Raw genomic sequence first — 27,957 nt, 5'->3', positions numbered from 1 at the left:
GCCAAATTATTTTGCTATGGTAAATAGGTGGAAAAGTCTAAAGAAAACCCGAACATTCTAATTAGCATACACAAAGCAACATGTCAAGTAAATGGCGCAATCTGAAAGTCCAGCGAACAAATTTGTTGAAAATGTAGTGTTTGAACAAATGAAAGCGAATGGAAATGACGTATTCAGTCTGCAGGTATGTTGATTATACTTTTTTACGCAAATTGTTCGCATGACATTTCTGCATTTTGCCTTTTTGCACCTGCAAAACTGTCGTATGCTCGATGAATTTTTGCAACAGCGCAAATGAATGTAAATAGGAACTGGTGATTTATTATGTGTTTAGTGTAATCGGATTTCTATTGTGTATGTTGTTTATTTGTTCTAACAATGTGAGTAATTTTCTGTTTTTGCGAAACGAAAGTTTGAATTATCATTACAGATGTTTTTTTTTAAGACTAAGTGTCCACGAACTTCTTACCTTACCGATCGCGGTGGAAAATACCTCCTGTAAAACTGTTATTATTAATATTATTTTTAGTTATTTTTCTCGGAAGATGTTTATTATATGTTTGTTGTTTTCTTAGACAAAGAACCAAACAGGAAGGCATGACTAGCAATTTTATTTGACCTATTTCATTACGTCATATGTATTTTAAATTTAAAGTACTAACTTAGTGTGATTGTGTTGACCTTAGAGTATTATTTTAACATGACTGACTTTTATTTTTGAAGATTTTTCGAAGATTCAAATCTCTTTGAAGTCAGGGACAACCTAAATTGGTTAGCTTTGTTATGTGCTAACAATAGAAAGGTCATGTACCCTGGGGTCATGGCTGATCAGCTGTTTGGTGTATTTCCTATAGATACACAAAACACAATCATACATAGACGGCAATATTCTTTTCATAAATTGTATATTTTAAATTTGATGTTTAAAATGTGATAGGTTATAGGCAAGTTACATTTTCAAAAAGAGAATTGTTTTGAACTGTTCATTAATAATGAAGTACATGGGAAATTCCAATAATAGCTGGTACATTCAGTACAGGTGATTGAATAGAACTTCAAAATGGTAGCCAGTTGTTTTTATGAAAATATTGATACCTTATATGATTTTGAATTTTGTGAATCAAATATCTTCCTACCAAGACAAGAGTGTATTACATCTGACATATTTCATTGTCAAATTATTCTGAAGTAGAACACAAATATGCTTTTATAGAGGAAAAGGTAAAGTTTACCTGTTGTGTGTACATGTATGTACTTTGTCATTACAGTTCTACTTCTTCCTTCTTGTGGTTACCATATTTGAAGAAAAAAAATCTAAGTTGTTCTTAACATTAAAGATATGATGTACACAATTATTCAATTTAGAAACATGACATTGATTGTAATTGTTGAAGATTTCTTGACTTGTGTAAGTTGTCCTTTCAATGAAGTGATTTTCCATAAAGTGACGTGTCTTTTTTAAGTTATTGTCTTAAAATAATATTTTTACTATCAAACCACTTTCAGTTAGCTATTGAATCATATGGACAGGCATAAATAATGCCCACATTTGCTCCTTAATTGAAATTCAAAGGAGGGAGCACATAATTTTAAAAAAAAATATTTTAAAACAGCTCAGATTAGTTCTTATTTATTCCTCTGATACTTTTACACAGTAAATAGTCTTTTATTCCAGACACAGTCTGAAGCTCATACATGATTATTTAGAAAAGAAAAGATACTTGTGTATCAGTGTTTTTGTTAGCCTTGATTTACAGCTGAATTTCAAATGTTGGAAAACATTTTTCCTAAACAGGAAATTTCTAAATTGTCAGGCATAATTTATTGAGAAAGCCAGCATAATGTTCTAGAGATGTATTTCTTGGTTTCAGTACTTTGTTTACTTCCAGTGCATGTTCATTTTCCACTAGTCGTAATTTTTAGGATTGTAGCCCTTACTGCTTTGGAATAGGGATATTTAAGGATTGCATATATAACTTACATGCACATACATGTAATTAAAGAATAGGTGTATGTATGGATTTTGTTAAAGAGGGTAATGAGCCATATCATGTTGGAATGAAGGACAAGGAAAGGGAACAGAATTATGCATTTTCTTAAACTTTCTATGAAATGACTATTTCTTTATAAGCATTGTTTGACCATTATCATTGTGGTCAGAATCTTTTCCAGGCTTTTAATCCCAATTGAGAGATGTATCAAGTTTTATGTTGTTGTCCATTCTTGACTCAACTGTTCAGGGTCGGGTATAATCAAGCTGCACCCTATAAAGCTTATTATTCATTGGTTTCTGTAAGTTCTCATTATTACTGTCTCTCATGCATTTGCATTGTCTTGGTCCTTTGAAATATGAGCTTTGGATTTCACTTTGCCAGATTACTTTTATTTCACTTAATGATTTGTCATTTCCACAGGATTCAGACTACCCACCTTCATTTGATTTCATGAAATCTGAAGAAGATCAGCCTCTAAATTTTAATTTTCTTGGACAAAGACATGGACAGCCATTTTATGGAAAACAGAATAAACTTTCTGAGGTAAGGTCAGAAAAAAAGAAGTTACGAACATGAGTATATCACTAGAACGTTCGAAAAGCAGATTTGAAGATTTCGAATACAAAGCATAACTGGCTATTTAGAACAATGTACACGTTTTTGGAAAATTTATTGTGGCTGTTAAACTTTTAAAAAAAGGTCTGATATTTATTATAAACAGGGTCAATAAAGTGATGCCCATTTCCCTGAAACCGGTATTTTCATCCTATGAGGGGCCTGACTTAAGCAGACTGGAGGACAGGTTCATAACCTGCTTTTCTTTTTTTTTTTTCAACAAAGTCTGGTTCATATCTTGACTATTATCTGGCAATAGACAACCTGATTATCTTCTGTTTTTCCAAAACTGGATTTTAGTGTTATAATTTTTTTTTTACTGTATATTTACTGTACTTCCGATTTTACCAATTTCCGCTTTCTTTGTTGACCTCGTAAAATCAGGTCTGGATAATAGATGAATGTTAAAAACAAAATTCTACAACAAGCATGGCGACTTTGATTTACCCTTTGCCAACTTTTAATTTCTGTTTGGTAAAAGATATTCAGCACTGCATGTTTGTGTTTCCTGTTTATCTTTATTCCTCTCTATTCTATAATTCCCATTTTCCTATAACATTGGGCAAGTGATATTCACTCTAGGAGAGTTACATTTGTTAATTTTGTATGTTCATTTGTGGAAAAGTTATATAATTTTTATAACAAACTTTCCCATGTATCTCTTAAATTTGTTGAATTCTAGACCACTGAAAATGTATTAGAGTACTTGTCTTTATAGGTAACAGATAACAGCTTTCAATCAGCTGGATGTGATGATGGACCTCAGCCTGTTGATTTTAGTTTATTTTGGAAGGATGTCAATGCTAACACAATCAAAAGTAACAGTAGACATCATCTTGATTCTGGTTTCTTTGAACAGATAAGTTTTAGCGACAGATTGGGTCACAACTTGAGTGCAGATAAATTTTCAGCTTTAGATGATATAGTTTCTAGCATTGTTGATGATGAGGCATCTCTGTTTGCATTCAGCAATGATGCACATAGCAATTTTGGAATTGAAAGGTATGACATCTAGCATTATTTACAACACAACATGTTAATCATGGTTTCCATATTATTATTGTCAGTAATAGTAATACTTCATATGCCGAAAGTTACCATGTTGTTACTCAGTAATGCAAGAAATAGTTATCAATGCATTTTGGCAGTGAAAATGAAATACCGCGGGACCGGCAGACTTGTCTTACAGTCTGGTAAAAATGCCTTCGTTCCTGTAAAAAAATATTGTTTTTTTAGTTGCCCAAATGGAAGAAAAATTCAATTTGGATGTCCTTTAAGATATTGATGTAAGATGACTGCAAACATTGAAGCCTGATAAGTGATCAGTGTGTGCAATGCTTGCATAAGTTGTGAATAAAGGATTGTCCTGTTTTTTTTTTTTTCTGAAATTTAGTTTTAATGGTCACCTAACATTTGCCTTAGTAGTTTTTATACACCTGTCTTTTAAGATGTTGACATATTATGGTATACAGGTGTGCATCTGTCTGCCATTAACACTGCACAAATAACTTTAAAATGCTGCCACCAATTTTTGTGAAAGTTTGGTGAATTGGTTTTTCTATGTGGCAGAGCTCACTCTTGATTTCTATAAGTTTCTGAATTTTCGTACCTGACTTATTAGACTTTATTCATACAAAAAAGGGATGATTATCTGTTTTCAGACTATAATTCAAAAACCTTTGTAGATCAATGAAACTTTTGGGAATTGTTTTTTTTTCTGTTGGTGTGAGCTCTATATAAATTTTTATAGATTTCTGATTTTTTTTTTTATTAATTCTTGAGTTATTGGACTTTATTTGCACCAAAATGGTATGATTTTCTGTTTTTGGATTATAACTCAAAAAACCTTTACAGCTATGAAAAATGTTTATATATCGATTCCTTATATTGATGTAAGCTCCTCTTTTGATTTTTGTAAATTTCAGATTTTAAGATCTGTGGAAAGTAGTTTATTACTTCTGATGATAGCTCCCCTTTGAATGGTTAACTTGTATTTTGGTCTTTATTCATGAAAAAGGGTGATTACCCTCAATTGCACAATAATTTGAAAACACTTCTAGTAATTTTAATGAAACTTTGTTCAGTTATTGTTTTTTTCATTTTTGTATTTTTATATGTTTTGTGTCGGATATTTAATCACATTTAAAATTCAGGGCTTTATTAAACTTAAAAGATGTGTCCATATTCGCTCTTATCACCTCAGTGGGTGTATCTAGCTTTGCTCCGTAAATCATTTTAAAGTCCCCCAATGAAGTCAGGTACATATTGTTTTTACTCTGTTTCTTATTATAAATTATTGTGGTTCATGCCAGTCTACACGGATTGAGGAGTCAGCTTTAGTTACATGTGTTTAGTGTAGCCTTAGACAATTTCTTGATATTATCAGGGGTTTCATTACTTTTTTGTGCAGAAGGTACTTTACAGAAAGTAGGAGGTACTAAATAAATTTGGCAAGAGGTCTGGGATGTGAGCTTTTTTTGAGATTTAAATTTTTACTTGAAAATATGGGATTAAGTCTGCAATATTTGCTTCACTTTTGTTTAAAATATTAGAATTTGAAATCAAGATATATGATGAATCATAACTGATTTAGACTCAAAACCCTGAAATCCAGGAGCTCCCCATGATTCCCACCAAGCCCATTTCTAGACTTATGCAGATAAACTTTGTTGACTGTATAATACATACTATGCTATTTTATATGAAATTTTGATAAATGTCATATTTTGTTCTTAGGCTTTTATTTACTTTTTACAAAATTTGAAGACTAACACATGTAAATAAAAGCATAGTAACAAAACTAAACATTTATTAAATGAAATTCCATAACATGTGGTGGTTCCTAGGGCTGATTGAATAATTTTTATAATAATTTTGTTGTTGTTTATCGCCTAATTATTACTGTGACATGTAGTGCAATTGCATATGTCTTATTGTGAAATGTTGGTCTAAAAAAATCATAGTCTGATAAGAAATTCTTTGCTTCTGAAAAAGAACAAGGCTGGCAGTTTTAGTCTGGTTGACTATTAGACAGACAGTATATTTTAAACATTACAATGTATTTATTTTCTAAAGCAGTGTTGTATCTCGGATCCAATATTTTTTTTTATCTTCTTGTGAGCAAAGGCCAGACATGTTCTTTTCAAACTTATGCTTGCCAGAATATTTTTACTAAAACTACCCCTCCCCGCCAAATCCAATGGTCGTCCCTTAAATCATATTCTGTAAAAGTTTGTTTCACGTTGTTGACTGGTTGTCAATACAAAAAATACCTGCGCTCGTCTGCACAAATCACAACAAATATTGGGACAAATGATGGGTATGGGGCAATTCCAAATACGAACAGCATTTTTTTGACACGTTTTCATAGAATCTTCGCCTGTGTTTAGCTTGTTGTTCAGCACAAAATAATTGGTGATTGCTTTGACATTGTTAAGTCACCACATTTTCTATAAATTGTCGTATATTAAATCACTTTACTGATTAGATTCCGATGCGGACCTTGACAAAGACACCCATATAAACAATAAATTGCAAATTTGGATACAAAGCCTACAGACAGAACGATCTTAGATATCTATTTACTAGATTTTTCCTCCTCATATTTTTGGCTTTTTTTATTTTGCCGGTACCAGACGCTACCTTAGCCAAGTAAAAGTACCGGGTACTGGCTCTTAATGAATGCACTGATTATATGAACTTGTCATTATACTACTATAAGTATCCAACTTTACAATGATTTACAAATGCAGTTTGGGCCCCACCACTGTATTGTAGACAGTAACCCAGAGTTTTCAGTCTTTGTGTACATCTCTACGTAACGAATTCCATGTCTACTTAGTATCTTCCAGATTTTTTTAGCTTTGCATAATCCTGTCTGATTTAATTCATTTCAGCTCGCCTACTACACCAAGTAGTGCCTGGTCCTCAGGAACAGATGATTTTGGCCCCAAAAGTGCATCAACTAGTTTTAGCTTTTCAGATGTCTGGGACAGAAGTGCAACTAATGACTTCCTTAACTTTTCCTCGAACTGCAACAATAATAATAGTGGCAATGCTTTTAATAGTGACAATAGCATATCACAAGACTTTTTGTCTGACACTTCTACACAGCAGTCTAATGCCCTTGAGAGTTTGATTCATGACCTACAACACACAAATCTTGCAGATCTTGACAACTTGAACCAGTACCATGTTCCAAACAGTAGAACCCATAGTAGCAGCACACCAATCTATAACTACACAGGGGACACAAAACCACAGGTTCAACAAAAAGCACGCAGATCTCTTGTCTTTGATCACCTTGATAGGGAGAAGCCACCACCTACTTTTGGAGCCATATCTAAGCAAATCAGTGTGTCACAAACTTCTTGTTCTGCAGTAGATACTTCTCAGGGCCCTGCTACAGCATTTCAAACTCCACCACATGATGTGTTCATTTCTGCCATGTCCACACAGGGATACCCTTTGTCCTTCACAAATGCAAGTGTTACAGCCAAACCAAACCAAGAGTTGACTCGGAAAAGTAATGGCTTGTATTGTAAACACGTTCGTCCCATAACTTCACCAGTACCTTCTTCCCAGTTCAAGGTATCAGAAGGAAGCAGTCGCACTCAAGAGCTACAACAACTTGCAGAGCTTGCAACTAATCACAATTTCCTGTCTCAGCCACCACCAGATCTTCGTTGCCATGACAAAGTAGGAACTCATGACTCGTCAAAAGTTCAACTACATGAAAGTTATTCCAGTGATATGTTGATGTCTCCATTTGTTGACCATGCATTTGATCCAGCCATTGCTCAAAGAGATCTTGTCTTCACAGATCAATTTGGCAATATTTCACCAGCCGTGTACCCTCCAATGCTGAAGTACCCTAATATGGTTATGCCACCAATGTTAGTGCCACAAGGAACTATACCAGGAGAAGCACTAGAGTATTTTGCTGGTAAGAAACATAACTGTCTCTGTTAGCAGTATACACATGATAATTGTTTCCTTGATGTATGTACATACATTTTTATGACCCAGCAAGTAAAAGTTTGTTGGGGGGGGGCATATTGTTTTATCGTTGTCAGACCATCTCTCCTGCAGGTTTTTCCATGATAACTCATAAGCAGACACCAATGGAAACTTTGAGGAAGTGTATATATCCATAGTGGGAAGCTCATGTTACTATTCACAAGGGCTTCCAGGTTGGTACAATTTTCTGTACTAGAAAAATGCTTGTATCAAATGATATGAAATGTTAGCTCAGTGGAAAGTTGCTTACTTATTGTGTTGTCAAGTTGCCAGGAATAGACATCTTTCATATGGTATTTCTAGGGTTGTCCTACTTGGAGTGTTTTCACTAAAAAATTGTGTCCATGTTGAGTGCCGGGACATCACTTTGTCTTAGGTTAAAGGTTTCTTTGAAAGATTTTTTCATTCGTAAATTGCTTGTTCATTGGCAATTATTCTTGAAATTGACTTGATTTAATTTTTTATGAAGGCCAAAAATTTACAGTCGTATATTGGTATCATGCTGACATCGTTGTTTTTAGTCTGTAGACAATTTGGTTTTCAGACAATGCCCATAACTTGAGTATAAGTGTATGGATCTTTATGACATTTTACCACAAGATGCAATACCACAAAAGAAAGCTGGGATTGATTTTTTGGGTTGTCAATTCAACCGTTGAGGAATTACGGCCTAAATAGGACCAGAAACAAGCATTTTTATTATAACCAGACAATGACTTAAAAAACTGTACAGGAATTCAGGACTAAAAACGGATCAGGAAATGGATTGCACAAACAGTAGTCTGGTAGTCCTATGCCTTTATGTCCCTATAAATTTGAGAGAGGAATACTTAGAAAGTTTAGTTGGGTTACCTGAATAAAATTTTTAAAATTTTATCATACATATAGATTGGACCGCAAGATAATTTTGAGGACCACATAATTTATCAGAAAGTTCTTTGGGCTACCTAGCAAGAAAAGTTAGTGTAAAACCTTGAGAAACAAGCATTTTCCTTATGGTTTGACAATAGCTTCATTGTAAAGAATGGATCTCATTGAAATTGTACCACAAGATGCGATATCACACAAAGAACACTTGCATTGATTTTTAGGGTTTGCGACTTGAATTGTTTAGGAATTACCGTAGGAACCAAGCATTTTATCCACTGATATCTAGACCGTATCTGGACTTAAAAATAAATGGACAATGATGGAGTTATACCTCCAAAGGAAAGCTGGGAATGGTTTGGGCAGTAGTTATTTTAATTGTTTTTAAATGGTGCTCCTGTTTTTTAATTTGGAAAAATAATATAGACATGTGAACAAACTGGGAAATTTGTACGACAATTATATTTCAGTTTACAGTTGATTACACAAGTCCCAATGTTGGCATCTTTCATAAACAGGGATGATTTTCTTCTGCTTCTTTGGTGGATTTCTGTTATTTTGTAATCCTGATTTTACTGTAACGAATCAGGCTTAAATTGCGTGTCCATACTTGCGCCAACTGTTCAGGGTTCAATGTCTGCACACAGTCTGAAGCAAATTTTACAAAAAGTTAGTTGATTCTTTGAATACAAACAATATATTGTCAACAGCAATATGTCCTTGATATCTGTCTTCTATGATTGGTGATTGTTGACTCCATGTAATGTAGATTGATTTACTTTCAGTTGACCAGTTTGGCAGGTTGATACCAGCTTACTACAGACCAGAAATGTATGTAGATTTTCCACATTACATGTACGGTTTTCATCCAATGTTTCCTGGCTTGAGAAACCCTTTAAAGTAAGTGCAATCTAATTGATAGGTTTAATATTAATTCAGACATGATTTTTTTCCCACTTTTTAGTGGAATTCCACTATTTCAAATCCAGATTTTACCATTACAATTGTTTTTTTTACTGTATATTTACTTCCAATTTTGCCAATTAGGCTTTGTTTGCACACCTCATAAAATCATCTCTGTTAATTAGATTGAAGTAGGTTGAATTGGGGAAGTAGTCAAGTATTAAATTTATTAGGTATTTTAGGGTTAAAATTTAAGATTTAGTCAATACTTGCTCCAACTGATCAGGGTTCAATACATGTGGCCATATGAAGCTGTTCCCCAAATTGCATTTATTTAACATAAAAATAAAAGATGATATGATTGCAAGTGAGACAGTCAAGCAATAAACAATAAAACTTATAGAGGTCACGACATGGCATTGTTCTAGGATTCCTATTTCCCGTTACCTGGGGCATGTGAAATTTGGGTCAGGGAAAGTTAAGTACTTAGTTACACTTTCCCATGGCAAGTTGAAGACTTCATATGCTGTAAGGATTTGTTTTGTTAGGAAAGCAGTCATTGACTGTGGGAAAGTTGTTTCTATATTGATTTTTTCCAAGGAAACCTCAATTTCTGAAAAATCCTAGAACACTGCACGGTCTTTAATGATTGGCATGACCCATACCATAAAGCAAGCTGTAAAAGGTCCCAAAATAAATGAAGTGTAACTATTCATAAAAGACCAAAATTTACCTAATCTATAGGAAAAATGTAAAGTAAATAACAATGAACATAAAAAACTATGTCATATTTCACTTATGCTAGGTAATCATACTAGTATGCATTTGCATTAGCATAACTACATCTTGGTGCCATATCTGTTTCATACATATACCCCCTTCACCCTGTCATGGTCTGTTCACTTTGAAATATCTTGTTAAGATTTTAAAGTTTTGAGTTATCTGATAATGTTAATTTCACATGAACAATGTTTGTGGGAAGTCAATGGTATTTGTGTATAGTTGCATCACTACATTACACTTCCATATCTATTTCATGCATTTGCCATCATAATTTATTGACTGAAATTTTATGTTGATATTAACTGAAACATTACTTCATGTCAGGTTAGCCATATCTCTGTCATATCAGTTTATTTTATGAATGTGTATATATTTCTATAACAGAAGAACAGGTCCATCAAATGAACTGCATGTTAAGTTGGAGGAATGCTATGAACAGTTCAGAAATGTTGAGAGGGAGAGAAAAAAGGTATATTGAAAGGGAAAAAAAATCTCTAAAATCCATTTAGGCCAAATAAAATTATAAATTATACCTTTGTTTCCCGTTACCCGACAGACTCTGGAATTTCACTCCTGACTGTGTCAAACTTTAAAAAAAAAAAAAAAAAAAAATTAAAAAGTCAACCAATTGGAAATTTTTAGCATCCGTCTGTCTTTTTTTCCTATGTGACTGTTTTCAGATTATTCTGGAAAAAAATGACTGCCCACATGTTGACTACAAGCAATCTTTTTGCCATTTGGCTGAAAAAATGTCAAAATGTGGGCAACAAGAGGCTTTTGATGAAATGAGTGGAGGAACGGAACATGCTAGATGAAATCTTTGAGGCCAAGCATGGCCTTTTACCCAAAAATTTTATTCTTGCATTGAAGACTTCCATGGATGTTAAAATAAATTTGTTATGAAATGACAGTTGTCTGTTGTTTAAACCAGTGTACTTTAATCTCATATGTACCCCTTACACACATTTCACCATTGAATTGTGTCAATTTCCATTAGGATGATTTGGTTATTGCCGCTTAAAAAAAATCACTACCTACCTACCCATTTTTTTTTTTTTTTTTTTGGCATGCAACTGGAAACAAAGGTATAATTTTAAGGATGAAGTAACATTGTTACAAGTAAAAAGTAATTTTAATTTTGATATTTAAACCCCCAGTAAACAAAGTTTGGAGGAGTATAGAGGTTTCACCCTGTCTGTCCACAGCTGTTTTCTAAGCAGCTTGCAGCATTGTTATGAAACTTGATGTAGTGTTAAATTACCATATTGGGATACATGTGCAAATTACCATGAATTTATGTTTGGGAAAACATTGTAGAAATGATGGCTGATGGACTTGGACATTTTTTCAGCAAAACTTGGTCTTATATGATGTCCATAACTCCTCAATATATAACGTGTGGAATTGTTATGAAACTTAAGGGACTAATGAGTTACCATATTGGGATGTGCATGTTTTCAGGAATTTATGTTTGATAAATTTGCAGTCATATTCTGTTATGGAAGAAACCCAGATATTTCCTGATTCAGAAGTAGGTAGAATTATTAGCAAATGAATCCAAAATACCTGTATTAGCAAGGCTTCCATTAGATTCTGTGAGTTAAATCATATTCTGGTCATTAATGAACACAAATGTGTTGTCAACAAGAAAAAAATACTACTGTTGGACAGGTGTTTTTTGTTTCAGGAAATCTTGGTCTGATGCATTGTTCGCAACTCCTTTTCAAGGAATTGCAGGATTGTAGGATTGTAATGAAACTCAACAGAGTGTCAGATTTCCATATTGGGGTGTGCATATTGTCAAGAATTTATATTCAGTAAATTTGCAGTCATATTCTGTTATTGTGATGTCATCAACAAAGAAATACTACTACTTTATGTTTTGAGTTTTGGGTGTTTTAGAATGGCAGAAAAATAGTGTGTCAAAAGTGCTTAGTCTATCTCCCATAAAAATTGTGTCCAGTATGAATCGTGTGTCCACATTGGTCCCCAAATGTGTCGGGTTCAACAGGATGTGGGGTTATTAGTCCGTTAATGATTAGGGGAATTGTCTAGTTGGGGTTGTGACTTAACATAATGAGAAATTGGGGACCAGTTACAAGCATTTTCCTGATGTCCAGACAATAACTTGAGTTAAGGTGGATTGATCTCTGAAATTATGCTACAAAGTGCCATACCACAAAAGGAAGGCTGTATTAAATTGGGGATGTGACTTGAACTGGTACGAAATGATGAGCTAAAAAGGGGTAGAAACAAGTTTTTTTTTTCACTTCTTGCTTGAATACTTGTTAGTGCAGAGTGATAGGATTTTTCAACAAGGTTCCATCCATAAAAGGAAGGTTGGAATTGATTTTTTGGGAAAATGGCCTTAGCCATTATGAAATTATTACTGGGGTAGTTGCCAAAAAGGGGTCAAAACAAGTATTTCATAGAATTTTGAGTATAGGCATGGGATGATAGACATTTAAGTATAGGAAATCATGGCTAGAAAGGGGTCTGAATGTGAAGCATTTTCTTCAACTTTGTATATAAATTGTTTATTTCTTATATCTAACTACTTTAATTATAGTCAGAATCTTGTAAAACCTCACAATAACAATTAAGAGCTGTATTAAGTTTGAATGCTGGCTCCGTTATTGTTCCAACTGTTTTGATCTGTTAATAAACATGGCCACCATGTCTATTTATAGAACATAAGGGTTAAGCCACTTATTTCAAGGTACATCTCATAAACTATGAGAGGTAGAGAAAAGTAAATGTAACTAACTTTCTTGTGCTTGAAGATGTCTAAAAATGTCTTTCTACAGTAGATGCTGTAGGACAATTTATTAGAGTTGTCCCCTTGAAAGGCGAAAAATGATGGGTATGATTACATTTTTTATTAAATATCTTGAAAACTGTAGTAGAGAAGAACAAAGTTTCATTGTTGCAGTGATCTTTAAAGGTTTCCAGGTTGAATACTGACTCCTTGTAAGTCAAAAAAATGGCAGTTTTTACAGTTTTAAGCCAAACTCCTGAAATCAATAATAGTAAGAAATTTCAATTGATGAAATGATCTTTATGATAAGGCCTACAAAAGTCCTTATTGGATTGAAGTTGTAGGATGACTCTTTGTCAAAGTTATTGCCCTTGTATGAGGAGAAATGAACATGGTGAGCAATTCAGGATCCTAGGATCCCCTAGTTTTATCATTAAATTTTATAACTGGAATATTCCATCTTGAAATAAAAAGATTTTTTTCACTTAATGTATTTGAACTTTTATAGATAAAGAGTGGTGTTTTTATGCCCCCTTGACAAACTGTCGGGAGGGGGGCATATTACTTTACCCCTGTCTGTCAGTCCGTCGTGTCGTCCATCCGTCCATATTACACATGATCATGGCTTGTCCGGTTATCTCCTCGTAGTTTTTGAACTACATCTAAAATATTTTACAGGATATTTCTACTCTTGATGGTGTGGAGGGCCAAAGGATTTTGATTTTCATGAAATATTACGGAAATTGGTGAAAGTTGGACCTACTTATTTTCGTCAGAAATAGGGCTATATGGCTTGTATGGCTATCTCTTCATCTAAAATTTTTTTTTGCAGGATGTTTCTACACATAATGATGGTGTGCAAGGTCATAGGATCTTGATTTTTTCGTTTTTTCGTGAAATATTACGGAAATTGGTGAAAGTTACACTTGGTCATTTTCATCAGAAATAGAGGTATATGGGTTGTATGGCTATCTCTTCATCTAAAATATTTTTGCAGGATGTTTCTACAAATAATGATGGTATGCAAGGTCATAAGATCTTGATTTTCATGAAATATTACGGAACTGGGTGATAGTTAAGACTTAGTTATTTTTGTCAGAAATATATCCCTAGCAATAAAGTTAGGGATTTGTTATAGGGGGTATTAACATTTTTTTACGTGTCTGTCCATTGGTCCTCTTTTTCTCAACACAACTAGTCTGACACTACCAAACAGAATTTCATGACACTATGTGGCCGGAATACAATATGTAGATATGCACATATTTAGGAATTTCTGAATCTGCAAACCATATCTTCATACAAAAATTAACATGTTCCTAATTTGGCAAATCTTGCAAGGGGGGGCGTCATTCTTTTGATAAACAGGGCTTCTAGTTTTTAACAAAATTTTATTACTTATTACAGACAGAAGCAGAGTTAGCTCGCCAGAACCCAGGAAAGAGAGTGTCAAGCATGAATAACATTGTAGTTCCAAGATTGCCATCTAATCCATCAAGAGTTGATAGATTGATAGTAGATTCCTTCAAAGAACATGCTAGAGTATGCACATAATAATTTTAGATGCTGGTTGATATTCTGTTATAGGTAGAATGGTACTATTTATTTCCCATAGGCGACTACAGTGAAACTTTTGAAAAATTCACACCTTTAAAACAATGACGGAGCTATAAACTGACTTTTTCCAGTAATATCTTCATTTCTCTAACTAAAATTGCGATCAAAGTAATAGCAAGACCATCTCAATTCTTTGGTATTTTAAGCAGATGATGTTTGGGTCAAAGTTTTCTCCTTTTTCTGCAAATGGCACATAAATTTTAAAAATTTATAATATCTATATAAAATGGTTTTCAAAAAATATAATGCAATTTTTTAAAAGTATAATAATGTTAGAACCTGGAATTAATAAAACATTTTGGGTATCAGCACATTTGTCCAAGCGCAGTGTCCGGAAGTATTTACTTAAATAGGGTACACAAAAGGCCAACCTAAAATAATAAAAAATAGTAACGTTCTACCTATAGTTTATTAACTAAAACCTGTATTTATGCACTAAAATACATTTGATGACATTCATGTGACTTGACTTAAACAGCATATTATTATTGATGGTTCTAGCAGTTAAAAAATCTATATGTAATTTTAAATATAGTAAGTTTAGAAAAAAATGTTTATGGGATGCAGATAGAACCACCAGAAGTTAGGTACAAATAGTAGGTGTTATGTTGGATCACCTTTTTTGTCCAGCAAAATTATTGTCGCAAAAATCTGTGGCCCCACTGGACAAATTGATTTCAAATTTCATATGTGGTTTTTTATAGATGTAGCATACAGGTTACAGACCACCAATTCAACCAATGAGCATTTGGAACGTACGCAAAAATAGTCCTACGCAGAAATTACCCCTGTTCCTCATAGTGCTGTGAAAAAAGTTCTCATCTCATTTAAAAAATTTAAACAGTTTCTGAAAGGAAAAACATTTCTGTACATTTTATAGGTGCATTTTGCTTCTTGTGATGTGAAGCCTAATCTCCATAATGATTTCTAAATATACCCCTATCTTGTGAAAACACTGGGATTTCCCATGCTATTTATAGACACTTCACTTCCGGTGACCAGTACTGCACTGCAAGTCTGCTAACCCCACATGCCATTCTGAGGATTGTGAGCTGATATATAGTCCTCTGCAGGTTAAAGTTAAGGTAAAGTCCAGAGAAGCCATTGAATATTGTGAAATTAGCATAGAAGCCTATGGGAAGTGGAATTAGTGGTTTTTAGCCTTAAGCTGAGGCCATGGAAAAATGATAAGTTTCTTGGAATAGCTTTAAACTACTTGAAGATCTTGTAAACTTTGCTATGAGAGGAATACACTACAAAAATCCTTCAAAATATGCAATTTTTTAAGTTATAGGTCCAAATTATGGGAAATTGGTCTTTTTGGCTGAATTTTATGTCCTATCTTGTGAAAAGTGTAGAAAACTTAGTAAAAATATCAAATATTTAACTTTGAGGGCTATATTTACTTAAATATGGTGGTAATCAGCACTTGAAATCAAGTTTTGTGTAAATTTGAGCAAAAATTTGATTAGAAATGAGGAAAAACTCACTTTCATTACTGCGGTTAAGGACATATAAGCATTTCCCTATGGCAACATGGAAAATGCATTTTTGAGTACTTTTTTTGCTTTAGGTGCCCTTAACTTGCCATGTTTTATTGTGAAAACACTGTATTTACAAATTTAAAGCCAAAGATATCACCTTTTGCGAAAATTTAAAGATTTAGGGTTTTTGACATGTGATCAAGAAAAAGGGGGAGGCATGTCAGATATAAATTTTTAAAAATAGACCAATTTTTCAGAAAATGACTACTTTTAAAGGCTATCTCTTTATAAATATTGTTAAAAAACAAGTTGTGATTGATTTTTTTTATTTGAAAAGTCAGAAAAAGTTCTTTGCAAATATTTAATGCATTTAAGTATGGTAGAATATTGTCACTTTTTTGCTCGCGCAACTTGGTTACCCTATATTTAAAAATCAAATATTTAAAAAAGTGCTTGTCACATTTCACTGAAACTTTGCAAATGCATTCAGTATGTGTATAGGAAGATACTTGTATAGTTACATATTTTTCTAAGACAGAAAGTGACTGTTTAGGTTACAGACCACCAATTCAACCAATGAGCATTTGGAACGTACGCAAAAATAGTCCTACGCAGAAATTACCCCTGTTCCTCATAGTGCTGTGAAAAAAGTTCTCATCTCATTTAAAAAATTTAAACAGTTTCTGAAAGGAAAAACATTTCTGTACATTTTATAGGTGCATTTTGCTTCTTGTGATGTGAAGCCTAATCTCCATAATGATTTCTAAATATACCCCTATCTTGTGAAAACACTGGGATTTCCCATGCTATTTATAGACACTTCACTTCCGGTGACCAGTACTGCACTGCAAGTCTGCTAACCCCACATGCCATTCTGAGGATTGTGAGCTGACATATGTAGAATCATGCTGATATATAGTCCTCTGCAGGTTAAAGTTAAGGGAAAGTCCAGAGAAGCCATTGAATATTGTGAAATTAGCATAGAAGCCTATGGGAAGTGGAATTAGTGGTTTTTAGCCTACATTGTAAGCAATTTTGGTTGCTGTTGAATATCAACTTCCTGTACAAGTGGGGATATGCCTGACACAATAACATACAAACTTATCAGAGTATTGTTGCTTGTTTTTTTTCATCGTTTTGTATTAAGGTTGAGAATTTGATTATAGTGGATTAAAACCAAAAAGAATAAGTTTCCTTTTATGTATGTAGTTAACATTTTCCTTGACTGAAAATTTGGAACAGAACTACAAACAATATATTATTTATAGAATTAAACATTTTTTACTTCTATGTCACTTTAAATTCAGATAATAACTCTGATAGACAAAATGGAGAAGTTGAGAAGCATCAGTGTTCATCCAAACATTCATTCTGCAATGGAGAGGTGGCTTGAAGGGATCAGAAAAGTACAGGCTAGAAGGAAGGAAGAGATAGTTAATGCTACAAACCGGCATAGAAATGGCGGTCCTAGACACCAGGAAGATAAAGGTAAAATATTAGATGCTTACATTTCAGTCAATTTGACAATTAGTATTTACCATGGATATACATTTTAAGTCCTTTTAACATGTATATTTTTTAAATACAAAGTCTGCCAATAGCCTGGCAGTATTTGCCAGTCAATAATAGGCTTCTAAGGTGTTAAAAAGGTAGGAGTATAAAAGCAGACCTAATTTTCTTTTGTTTGAAGGCAGAATTTCTTAACTGCAAGTTTAACTGTTACAATTGTTTTTATATACATCCAGAACCAATTAGAGATTATATTATTATATAGATTTTATCCCAGTGTAATACCCCCTTCGTATCCCAAGAAACCATATAGGAAACTCCATAAGTCAATTAGATGATGCGCAGTTGCATCATTGGACAAGGCAAAAAAAGTTCCTGCAGAGTAAGATACAAGGCCATGCTGAAGGTAAAGCATAGTCAAAGTCAGATTAAGGCAGTGGAGAGTATTTTTTAAAGAAATTTTTTGACTCGAAAGTTTTTTAGTTTGACTATCATATTTTAATTTCAGATGTTCTAGCTTTAGCAGCAAGTATAAATGAACTTTCTGAGCTGACAAGGAAAGCAAGAACTGCCCAGTGGTGTGCCCTACAGGCAGCAGACAAGGACAATCCTAGTCTAGGAAAACTTGGTATTGATATTCAGTCATTCACAGCTGTTGCACAAGGAAATTCTGCTGGTACAGAGAAAGAACAGGAAGTTAAGCTGTCTTGAATACATGTAGCTTTTGTTTAATTCCATGGTGAAAGATTTGACGATGTGATAGCTGATATTTTATTAGTTGTGACACAATCATGAAAAATACTAAAATTGCTAGTATTATATATGTTCAAATAAGGTTGTGATATTGAAATGGCCAAATTATTTTATTGTACTAATTTTATTATTTATTAGATTTTCTTGTTAAGGTTGATGATACACTAAATTTAATGTGTTGAAAAAGCTGTTGTATTAGCTTCAAGCTGCCTTCTAAATACTCCTTTAATGTTTTTCCTGCTTGTTAATTAGAAATGAGATTAGGCTGCCAGCTTTTCTGTAACAATACTATTTGGTCATGATATAGCTTTATGCATGAAATTAAATGGGTTGAGAAAAATGAATATTTCAACATTACATTCCAAAATAATGTTTATTAGTGCCATATTTCGAGTTTGCATAATGATTGTCCTCATCATTTTTTCCCTTTTGTCTGAAAAACATGGGTACTATGTCTTTATGAATATCAGGCAAAAGTTGGTACATGCATGTCAAAAATCCACAAAAATGTACTTTTATTCCTAATTCAAGAAAAGTTTAAAACCACATTACCAGTCTTAGATAGTCATTTGATTGTTGCACTTTTGAGATAAACATTAAAAATGGCATATGTAGATCAAAGAAGCATTGTTTGTTTGATGGATTTTTCTTCACCTCTGCTATTGGCAATGTCTGAATTTCATATGAATTGGTACTTCAACAGGTTCTTTTTGGCTTTTATCGAACATCAGATTTTATGTATTTGGAAAACTAATTATATGTTGTTATTTTCATCTGTACCCATATATTCTTAGCAGCCTATTGAATTAACTAGTGTGTGGTTTTAGTGTTGTACTCTTGGAGTTAAAATGTAGCCATAATAACATTGGGTAGTATGCAACCTTGATTTTTATGTGCCAAAATAATCAGAAATATTTATTGTCAGAGGTTTCATAGTCAGTAATTCAATCAAAGTATGTAAAATTAGCTTGTAGATGTCGCTAAATAGAACGTATAAAGCTTCTGCTTCATGTGTTATTTTTATTTATTCAACATTGTTGCTTTAAGTACAGGCCTATTGTTGTAAAACTAATTACATTTTGCTGTGGCCTTTATTTATGCATATTACATATAATTCAGTCTATCATCATACAGAATGGAGTTGAATCCAGTGTAGAAAGAGTAGTTTAAATATTTAATGACACTATTAATGTAGCTAGATTAATAACAAATAATAATCAGGGTTTGTATGGTTAATAACATTATTACATTACTTATTTTTGGTAAATATAAGATATGATAAATTTGGATTAATTGTATTTTGCAACCTCCTGAAATTTTGTGATTTTAGCATTCAAACCTAATGTGTAACTTAAAAACTTACATTCATAACATTTCACTTAACTTTTAAACACAGTCAATGTTTGGCATTTGTGGGGAAGAAAAGAAATTTCTTACTACTATTATCAGTACAATGATGAAAACCCATTTTGTTAATTTTTTTTTTTTTTTTTTTTTTGGGGGGGGGGATCTTTAAAATGATGTCATCCAATTACTGTTCAGAATTTAAAGTATTACATATACCTGTATTGACAAAACCCAGATGTATGGTACTACATAAGTTATGTCTTAATGAGTCAGCATGACACAATTTCAATTATAATACCAATTATTGTTTACAAATTATTGTTTTATGTGTTCAAAAGTGCATTTGAAATCTTTCAGATTACATATATTATATTATCAGTTCAATATGATTGATTCATTAAGTGATAAGTCACAAATAGATTACTTTTGATATTTTATGTGCAAATACATTCATAACAAGGTGCAAATACTTCTTCTAGTCTTTCTGTCTTGATACATGACATATCAGTATTAAACTTGGGCTGTTCTAGAAATGGTTGCACATGTTCATGTCTTCAGGTATGTCTAAGCACGGTACTATGCTTAAATTGTTAGTTGTAGAAAAACCTTAATGCAAATAATACAGGATTTTCTTCCATCTAAATTCTGATTTTATTATTGTGATCCTTATTTTGAAATATTGTATGTTTACTTTTGGTTTTTCTTATTTGTGCTCATCTGGTTGTGTAAATGCATATCTACAGATGTTTCTAAAATAGCCCATACCATTTATTTGTAAAATGTTACTGTACTTCTTGCTGTCTTGATTATGTCAGATACATTGTTATCATTCAGGTACATTTTAAAACAACTATTGTGTGCAAAATTCATTATAAATTTTTGTTCTCAAGGGCAGAATTTGGTGACAAAAAGTATCTTGTTTCATTGCTTATTATCGATGAGGATTTAATTAACAATTTTTTTTTAAATTTTAATTAACTGTTATGATATGTAGTGTTATGTTCTTTTTCTGTAGGACAGTTATGGTTTTTAGGTTCTGGACCAAATTGTGTTAAGTAGTATCTTACTGTATATGTATATTTTATCTTGTAGGCACAAACTAAAATTTATAGCTTAGTTTTTATTCAATATGGCTGAATTACATTTAATATAAATATGTTTTCAATTGGGATTTTGTGAAGATATTTGTTATGGTTTATATTTAGACACAAAGTCTTGTTTAGAAAGGGCCCTCCCACATTAGAATAAAGAAAACCTGATAGAAGGATTTTTGTTGTGCTATACATAGTAGAAGTTGCCTAGATACAAAGTACATCATGTCTTTATTACATAGCATAGAAATCTACAGCCAATAAAAGTACTAGTATTTGCTCAATAGTAGATTATGCCATAGTTCAATGGTGATTTTGCTTGTTAAGTTCTGTACTTATGTGGAAGGTCTGAAGCTTGTATAACAGGCCCTGGATGCTGAACAGATCAGTTGGGAATTTTTTATATTGTTTTAGTTGAATCATGATAATCTATCAATATGATTTTTGTTGTATTTTTGCTTAAACTTTTAGACAAATTTTATTTGTCTACTTAAGTAAATTTTGGATAGTTATGATCTGTGAACTGACATTAGAAACCTGAAGGTGTAGTGTATATAGTAGAATTTAAGAGATATGTAGTCGGTATTCATGTTCAAGATAGTGAATTAGAATATGTTTTGTACTACAATTGTAAAGTTCTAACTTAGGGTTTGGAGTAGGATTACTTTATCAGCTATGTTTTAGCTTTGTACACATTTTATGTTGAAATTGATTTCCATCCAAGTTGAAGGGATTTAAACTTGAAAATGAAGAGCATAATTATTTTCCTAAATATTCTGACCTTAAGGCTGATGAAAACATAATTCATTGTATAGGACACTTTAAAAAATTGATATCAAACTCAATGTTGGTTATTTCATTTTTCTTTCGTTGTGTTTAACCCTGCAGTTAGTTTTTTTCCCCTTTACATAAAAAGCATTTTTATACACACCTTTTGCACAACAAATGGTGAATAACTAATGCTGAAGTTATGGTTATTATGTAAATATGCTGTAGTTTTTTTGTATATATAGATAGATATGTTTTCCATCAGAATGGCATGTACACATTTTAATGGTGTTACTAGCATATGTACATGTATACCTGACTTGTTGCCTTTTTGTTATTAAAATAATTTGATCAGTCTGTTAGACCAGTTTGGAGATCTCAGTGATGTGTATCATTTCCTCAGGATAAAAACAATATGTCAATAATTTATTTCAAATGCCTAACAGTTTTAGAGCTGTTCAAGAAAATACTGGTACTGTAGACATATATAGTCTATATAGTTTTGACAGAGTTATCAGCCCTTGATATGTTCATTTACAGTGCATTTCAATAAAATTATAACTCAATTTACCAAAATGATCCTGATGGTGAGAATAGTAAAATTATACTTTCAGAATGGTGTATACCATGTTTGACCCACTGCCTGATTCTGAAGGAGACTGATACTTAAATACATTCATCGAATTACAGTTATGCACAGTCGTATAAAATAAAGAAATGTAATTTTTTTTCCTTTTCTTTGCAAATGAAGGATCAATAAAGTTCCTTTTAAAGTAGAACTATAGAACACTTGTTTGATGGTGTACTTTACAGTTTTTGGGAAGAATAGCATATAAACAAAAGAAAATTTTTTTGAGGACCATTTATTTGGTGTAAATAAAAGTATTAGTTCTGGTACAGTAATTCTTCATTACACACTTTCCTTGGAAATGTATTTTCTTGAACATCTCCAATACATGTTTTACCTGTGATAATTATGTTGCAATATATACATGTTATGTTTAGTAGTAGTTATGATATGGAATTCTGTGGTCTCACAAAGCTCAAACAGTCAAAAAAATCCTGCTTAAATATATAATAAGTTTAGCAAGGAAGCTACAGTTGAAAAAAATATTTTATGCTATCATTTGAAAAATAGAAGAAATAAATGTTATCACCATTTAGTGGGCCAAGTATGAAGCCATATCATATCTTCTCCTTTCTTTGAAAGATTTTGTATCTTTCCACAACACTGCAATTATTTGTAATTCATGTTTTTTTTTGTTGTGGTACTGATCCATTGGTAATGATTCGGTAATACAATTGAGTCTGCTATGTCCCTCATACCAAATTGGCATTTTTAATAATTATATCTGGTCTATTTTTAAGTTGCAATTTTTTTTAAAGATTATATGAATGCATTATCATGGATTTTTGTTTTCCTAGAATAGTAACATCATGAATGTAGAAAGATGCTTAAGTGTGTGTTTTAGATACAATGTACTTGACATTTATGCAAATGTTATTTTCTTGTGAATATTTAAGGATTATAGAAAAATCATGTATATGTATTTGCAAGACAAAAGTTGTTTTGCACTTATTTTCACCGTTCAAATTTTGATTGTCAATTGATAAATATTAATTTTCTTTTTGATAATGGTTAAGACTAGGCTGACTTAAAGGTCCCACTGTGGTCAGACATTGAAATAAAAAGTGGACAGGTGAGGAAGAGGTCTTACGTTTGTTATCAAATATGGGTTCTAGTCTAGAACTTGAACTACATGCTGTTTAAAATTTGGATTTTTGAGTTATGTAAATTACTTTTTAATTTAATTTTTCATTAAAGCTGGCTTACAGTTTTAGTTATATCATGGATCAGTACCAGTGTTATACATACAGTAGATAGATGTGGGTTTGCAGCGTAGTGTTATAAGATAGTGCTTTATGATTGAGTTGCCATATATATATGATATTTATATATTTTTAATCTATTTAATTTATGACTGGTGAATATTTATCACGATAAACTAGATTTTGTCTGTAGTACCTGCAGATGATCAGGGTGTTAGTCAGTTTTTCAGAGGTATTAATAGTTTGGGATCTGATCTAAATTTTTATAATTTGTAGGGAAAAAAAACAATCATATCAATTTCAAAGGTAAAGAATAGAGTAAAAGTTTTGGATCCAAACTAGACTGGTTATTATTTTGTCATTATAAGTACATGGTACTTAGTTGAAGAGGATGTTTCTGGGGTTTAACTATCTTATGTCCTTTGAGTGTCTGGGGGTTAACTATCCAATGTCCTTTGATTGTCTGGGGTTTAACTATCCCATGTCCTTTGATTGTCTAGGGGTTAACTATCCCATGTCCTTTGATTGTCTAGGGGTTAACTATCCCATGTTCTTTGATTGTCTGGGGGTTAACTATGCCATGTTCTTTGATTGTCTGGGGATTAACTATCCCATGTCCTTTGGTTGTTGTTCTTGTTAATTGTGGAAGTACATTTATTCATACTTATTAATTTTGTTAATTTTTTGACTGTAGGATTTGTTATGCATTATTGCAATTTGTAAAATCTTGCTGACTAACTCTTAAATTGAGTTTCATGAGAGGGAAATTATCACAGAAATTTATAGACATGCATGACATTGTCCATATATTTATGTATAAACCAATAATGTCAATGTCACAATATGAAACTTGCATTTATATATTTCAGAAAGTAAGGAATGGTCACAAATTGATTCATTTTCAGCATCAGATCTTCTAATTGGTAATAAATGTAGGTTTATAATAGAGGAAGGCAGATAAAACTATGGACAACAAGTGGTCCACAACATCTCTTTTAACTGCTGAATCAATTTATTAATACCATTGTCTAGAATGGCATTTTCAGGACAGTAGAAGAGAATAAGTTTGCAAAGAAATTTTTTATTTAAATTTTTCGGATGTTCATAAGTTAAGTTGACAAAGCAAATGAAAGATTATATCTGCCTGTCTTACTTTCTAGAGATGTAAAGTTTCATTGCATGAATACATGTACTTCCATACTTTGTTACATACATGGTTTTTGTTGGTATATAAAAGGAAAGCATGTTGGAAGCATTATTAATCAAAATTATGTTGAATTAAAACAAGTTAGTAATTATTTGTTAATTCCCTTAGATTTAAGAAATGAAATGAGCATTAAAAATAATTACAATTGGATTTAATGTGATTTAATGACAATCAATATTTCTGTATTTTACCAGAGTTAAACTGGTTCTAAATTTACTCCATTATGGTATCTGTGATATCTTGGTGGCCTTTTTTTTTTTGTTTTAGTTGTCATGTATATACCTCAGTACACTAAGTTCTTAACAGTTTTGGTTTAGTCTTTTCAATTTTTTTTTTCTCAATTTGTCTTTAAGTCATGGCTTCAACACTTTTGAAATGAAATTATGCTAGCTTCTCAGAGATGATGTTTGATGAACATAATTAAAAAAATTTCAGTTTCAAATCAAAAGTCAACAAACTTAATATCAAGATAATAGAGCCTTAATATTTGACAAGATTTTGTGTAGACTAGAGAGTTTACACAATTTCACATTTTCTTAAAAATTCATATAATTCCTTTACAAAATGTTAAAAGATCACTTATAAGTGGCATTCTTCCATATTTTAAAAAAGAAAGAAATGATGTCAGTGTCCTTTTTTTATTTTTTGGTGTTAAAAAAACTGAGATTCCAAGGGCATTTTTATTGAACAGTTCCTTGTCAATTATCTCCCCTTGCAAATGGGTTTTAAAAATAAATGCATTTGATTTTAACTTATTATACCCCACGCAACAAAGTTGCGAAGTGTATAGTGTTTATAACCCTTCCGTCTGTCAGTCCATCTTCAGTTTTTTTGTTTTTTTTTTTTCTAAACGCTTGCAGATATTGACATGAATTTTGATATATATAAGTTCACCATGATAAGTTATAGGTCAAGTTTAAGTTTTGTTATGCTCTGATGATTTTACCGAAATTACAGGACTTGAACTTAGCAAAATTCACAGAAAAAGTTTTCCTGCTTTTTTTTCTAAAGGCTTGCAGATATTGACATGATTTTTGTTTTTTTAAGATATATTTTCTGTACAACTGCTTTAATATTTTTTTAGATAATATTTTGTTCAGGTATATGTTGAAGCTGAAGCTAAATTCTGGTTTTGTTGGATTTATTTTCTCTTTTATTTAATTTTCAAATTTATATTTTCCCTGTTGAATAGTTTACTGTTAGAAATACATTACATCTGTGATCTTAAAACTGAATTTGTATTATATAATCATGAAAGATCACTATAAGTGGTAATTATTTCTAAGTGATGGGTGTATGTTCCTTTCAGAATTCAATGCTTTGAGTTATGAACCCTTTAGACCATGTTTTAAAAAGGCAGGTATAGCACAACTGCAAGAGCAACAATTTTAAAGTAGTAGTTGAATATTAATTAGTTACAGCATTTTTCTCTTTTGTGGAAAAGGTTTTCTTTAAGAAGTTGAGAAATGGAAAACAAGAGAATGTTATTTTTTTTTTTGAGAACATTGAATTAATGTTATCTCTATCAGACTTGTATAATACCCTGATCTATGGCAGAGCTGTGATTATATAATTAGTTATATGGTTGTTATTATTTTATACTTAGAATTTTCTAGAAGTAGTTGGAATCTCATGTTTATCTTGGTGTTATTTGTTCTATATTACTTCCCTTTGGGGGATTGAGACAGGTTCAGTTGTAAAGTTGTTAAAAAGACATAAATATAGATTTAGTTGGAAGAGAAAGTTATAGAATTATTTAACCAAGTGGCTTAAAATGTTCTACTTCAAAATACTTATCAAAGCAGTGCATTTGCTATATACATTTATTCATCGTCCAATAATTTCAATATTGATTTAATAGGTTAAAACTTATCTAATGAAATGAAGCATTCTTGGTGTTTTGAAGAAACTTATGAACAAAAGTTATCTCCCTTTGTCTTACTTTAGTACAGCTCTGCCTAAAAACTAGACAGAGGCTTGTAATAGGTGATTCATGCATTTCTTAATCCCAAATATATTTTATTGCTAATCCTTCTGTTAGCCCCATAGAAACTGTATTAGGAAATATAAGTGCAAATGAAAGTAGTCCACTGGAGATATTAACACATAGATTTTGGTTGTGTTCTACTACAGAGAAATCAGGGGAAAACTTCCTGCCACTGTTTACACTTTAACCAATCAAAAAATATTTCACTATAAGTAGCAGATCCCAGGACATCAACGTAGAAAGAGTTGTTTTTAGGGTCTAACAGATGTACTTAGTATTTATACAGTTTTATTGATTATCTTAAGATATAATGAATCACCCCTGCCATGTTTTTAGGCAGAACTATATTTAAATGTATATTTTAAGCAGGTGACCAATTCCAGTATTTATGCCTTTTTCACAAACATGTATTGTAAGAGTTGGAGATTAAGTTCACATGGTATATTGTTCAGTGTTTTATAGTATTAATCAGAAACTGTTGCTTGTTACTATAAATACATTCCAACAAAAGATGTTGAAATTGTTTAAAATAGGAAAAGTGAAATTATGTTAACTATTTTCTTTAGCTTTGTCTTTTCAAATGTAAAATGTATCCTTACAAGGCTATTAAAATTTTAACCTTAATCCTGATATCTTCCAGAAACTTGACAAGAATTTTTGATTGATGAATAACGGCTTTTGAAAAAAATGTTTTGATAGCTACCTGGCAATAGCTATACTGCTTAAAGTTAAAATCAATGAGTTTACAAAACCAGTATATTTTAAATGTGTTCATTTTAGCGAGTTTATAAAACAAAACTTTGTCATATGGTTGTTTCAATATAATGCGAGTTTTCTGTATTTTAAAATATAGACGTATTTTATGTGAACTTAGAGCTTGCAATAGTAATGAGATTAATAGTAATGACATTGTGTAGAGAATATGTAAGGTAACTGTTTGAGCCCAGCGTATGGTCATTATAGGTGTCTGTTTTTGTGTAGTTCAAAACAAAACCGTTTTTTTTTAACTAAATTGCATTTGGGTTTTGAAAACTTCCAAAAAAGAATTTACACAAAAAAAAAAGAATTCTGCAAAATTTGATTTTGTATTGAAATTTTTTTGGGTTGATGTAAAATAATGAGGGAAAAACATTCAAAATTTCTAGGATTTTAATGACTGTAATTGACCTCCATGTATTGATATAAATAGTGTTTTGTTTATCAGTTTTGATGTGTACATACTGGAAATAGAAACATAAATGTTTGAAAGCTATTGTTGACTAATGTTTTTATCAAACGTACCATACGATATGTTACCAGTGAATTATATGAAACACTATGTGGGCAGAATGATTAATGAGTGCCTTGGAAAGATTTTTTTTTATATTTTCAGGTTATCATCGTTTGCTGTTTTGAATTTTAAATAAATTATTAAATAAAAAAAAA

General features: G+C 31.9%; 1 protein-coding gene across 4 annotated transcripts; it reads left to right on the top strand.

Annotated features, from left to right (window-relative positions):
* The first annotated feature begins 55 nt into the window (after nucleotides 1-55).
* LOC148611065 (uncharacterized) lies at nucleotides 56-27,957 on the top strand. 4 transcript variants are annotated; one of them, XM_088591168.1, is made up of 9 exons: nucleotides 56-184; nucleotides 2,415-2,537; nucleotides 3,328-3,611; nucleotides 6,506-7,554; nucleotides 9,281-9,395; nucleotides 10,566-10,650; nucleotides 14,347-14,481; nucleotides 17,348-17,528; nucleotides 18,058-27,957. In XM_088591168.1, the coding sequence occupies exons 1-9, from the start codon at nucleotides 92-94 to the stop codon at nucleotides 18,258-18,260; spliced, it is 2,268 nt and encodes a 755-aa protein (XP_088447294.1). In that variant the 5' UTR covers nucleotides 56-91; the 3' UTR covers nucleotides 18,261-27,957. The 4 variants fall into 4 exon arrangements, with proteins under 4 accessions (XP_088447294.1, XP_088447296.1, XP_088447295.1 ...); XM_088591170.1 differs by lacking the exon at nucleotides 56-184 and adding an exon at nucleotides 262-354; XM_088591169.1 differs by lacking the exon at nucleotides 56-184 and adding an exon at nucleotides 281-380.

This window comes from Perna viridis, chromosome 7, assembly GCF_037379345.1.
Source record: "Perna viridis isolate PV_CMFRI_1.1 ecotype Kerala chromosome 7, ASM3737934v1, whole genome shotgun sequence".
Lineage (NCBI taxonomy): Eukaryota > Metazoa > Mollusca > Bivalvia > Mytilida > Mytilidae > Perna > Perna viridis.
The sequence above is the reverse complement of the archived record's forward strand: the minus strand, read 5'-3'. Positions and strand labels throughout refer to the sequence as shown.

Bases quoted from the DNA above. Each gene is read 5' to 3' on its own strand.
- LOC148611065 (XM_088591168.1), top strand. From the start codon at position 92: ATGGCGCAATCTGAAAGTCCAGCGAACAAATTTGTTGAAAATGTAGTG. The intron at 185-2,414 runs GTATGTTGATTA...TCATTTCCACAG, and splicing joins ATGACGTATTCAGTCTGCAG to GATTCAGACTACCCACCTTC. The intron at 3,612-6,505 runs GTATGACATCTA...AATTCATTTCAG, and splicing joins AGCAATTTTGGAATTGAAAG to CTCGCCTACTACACCAAGTA.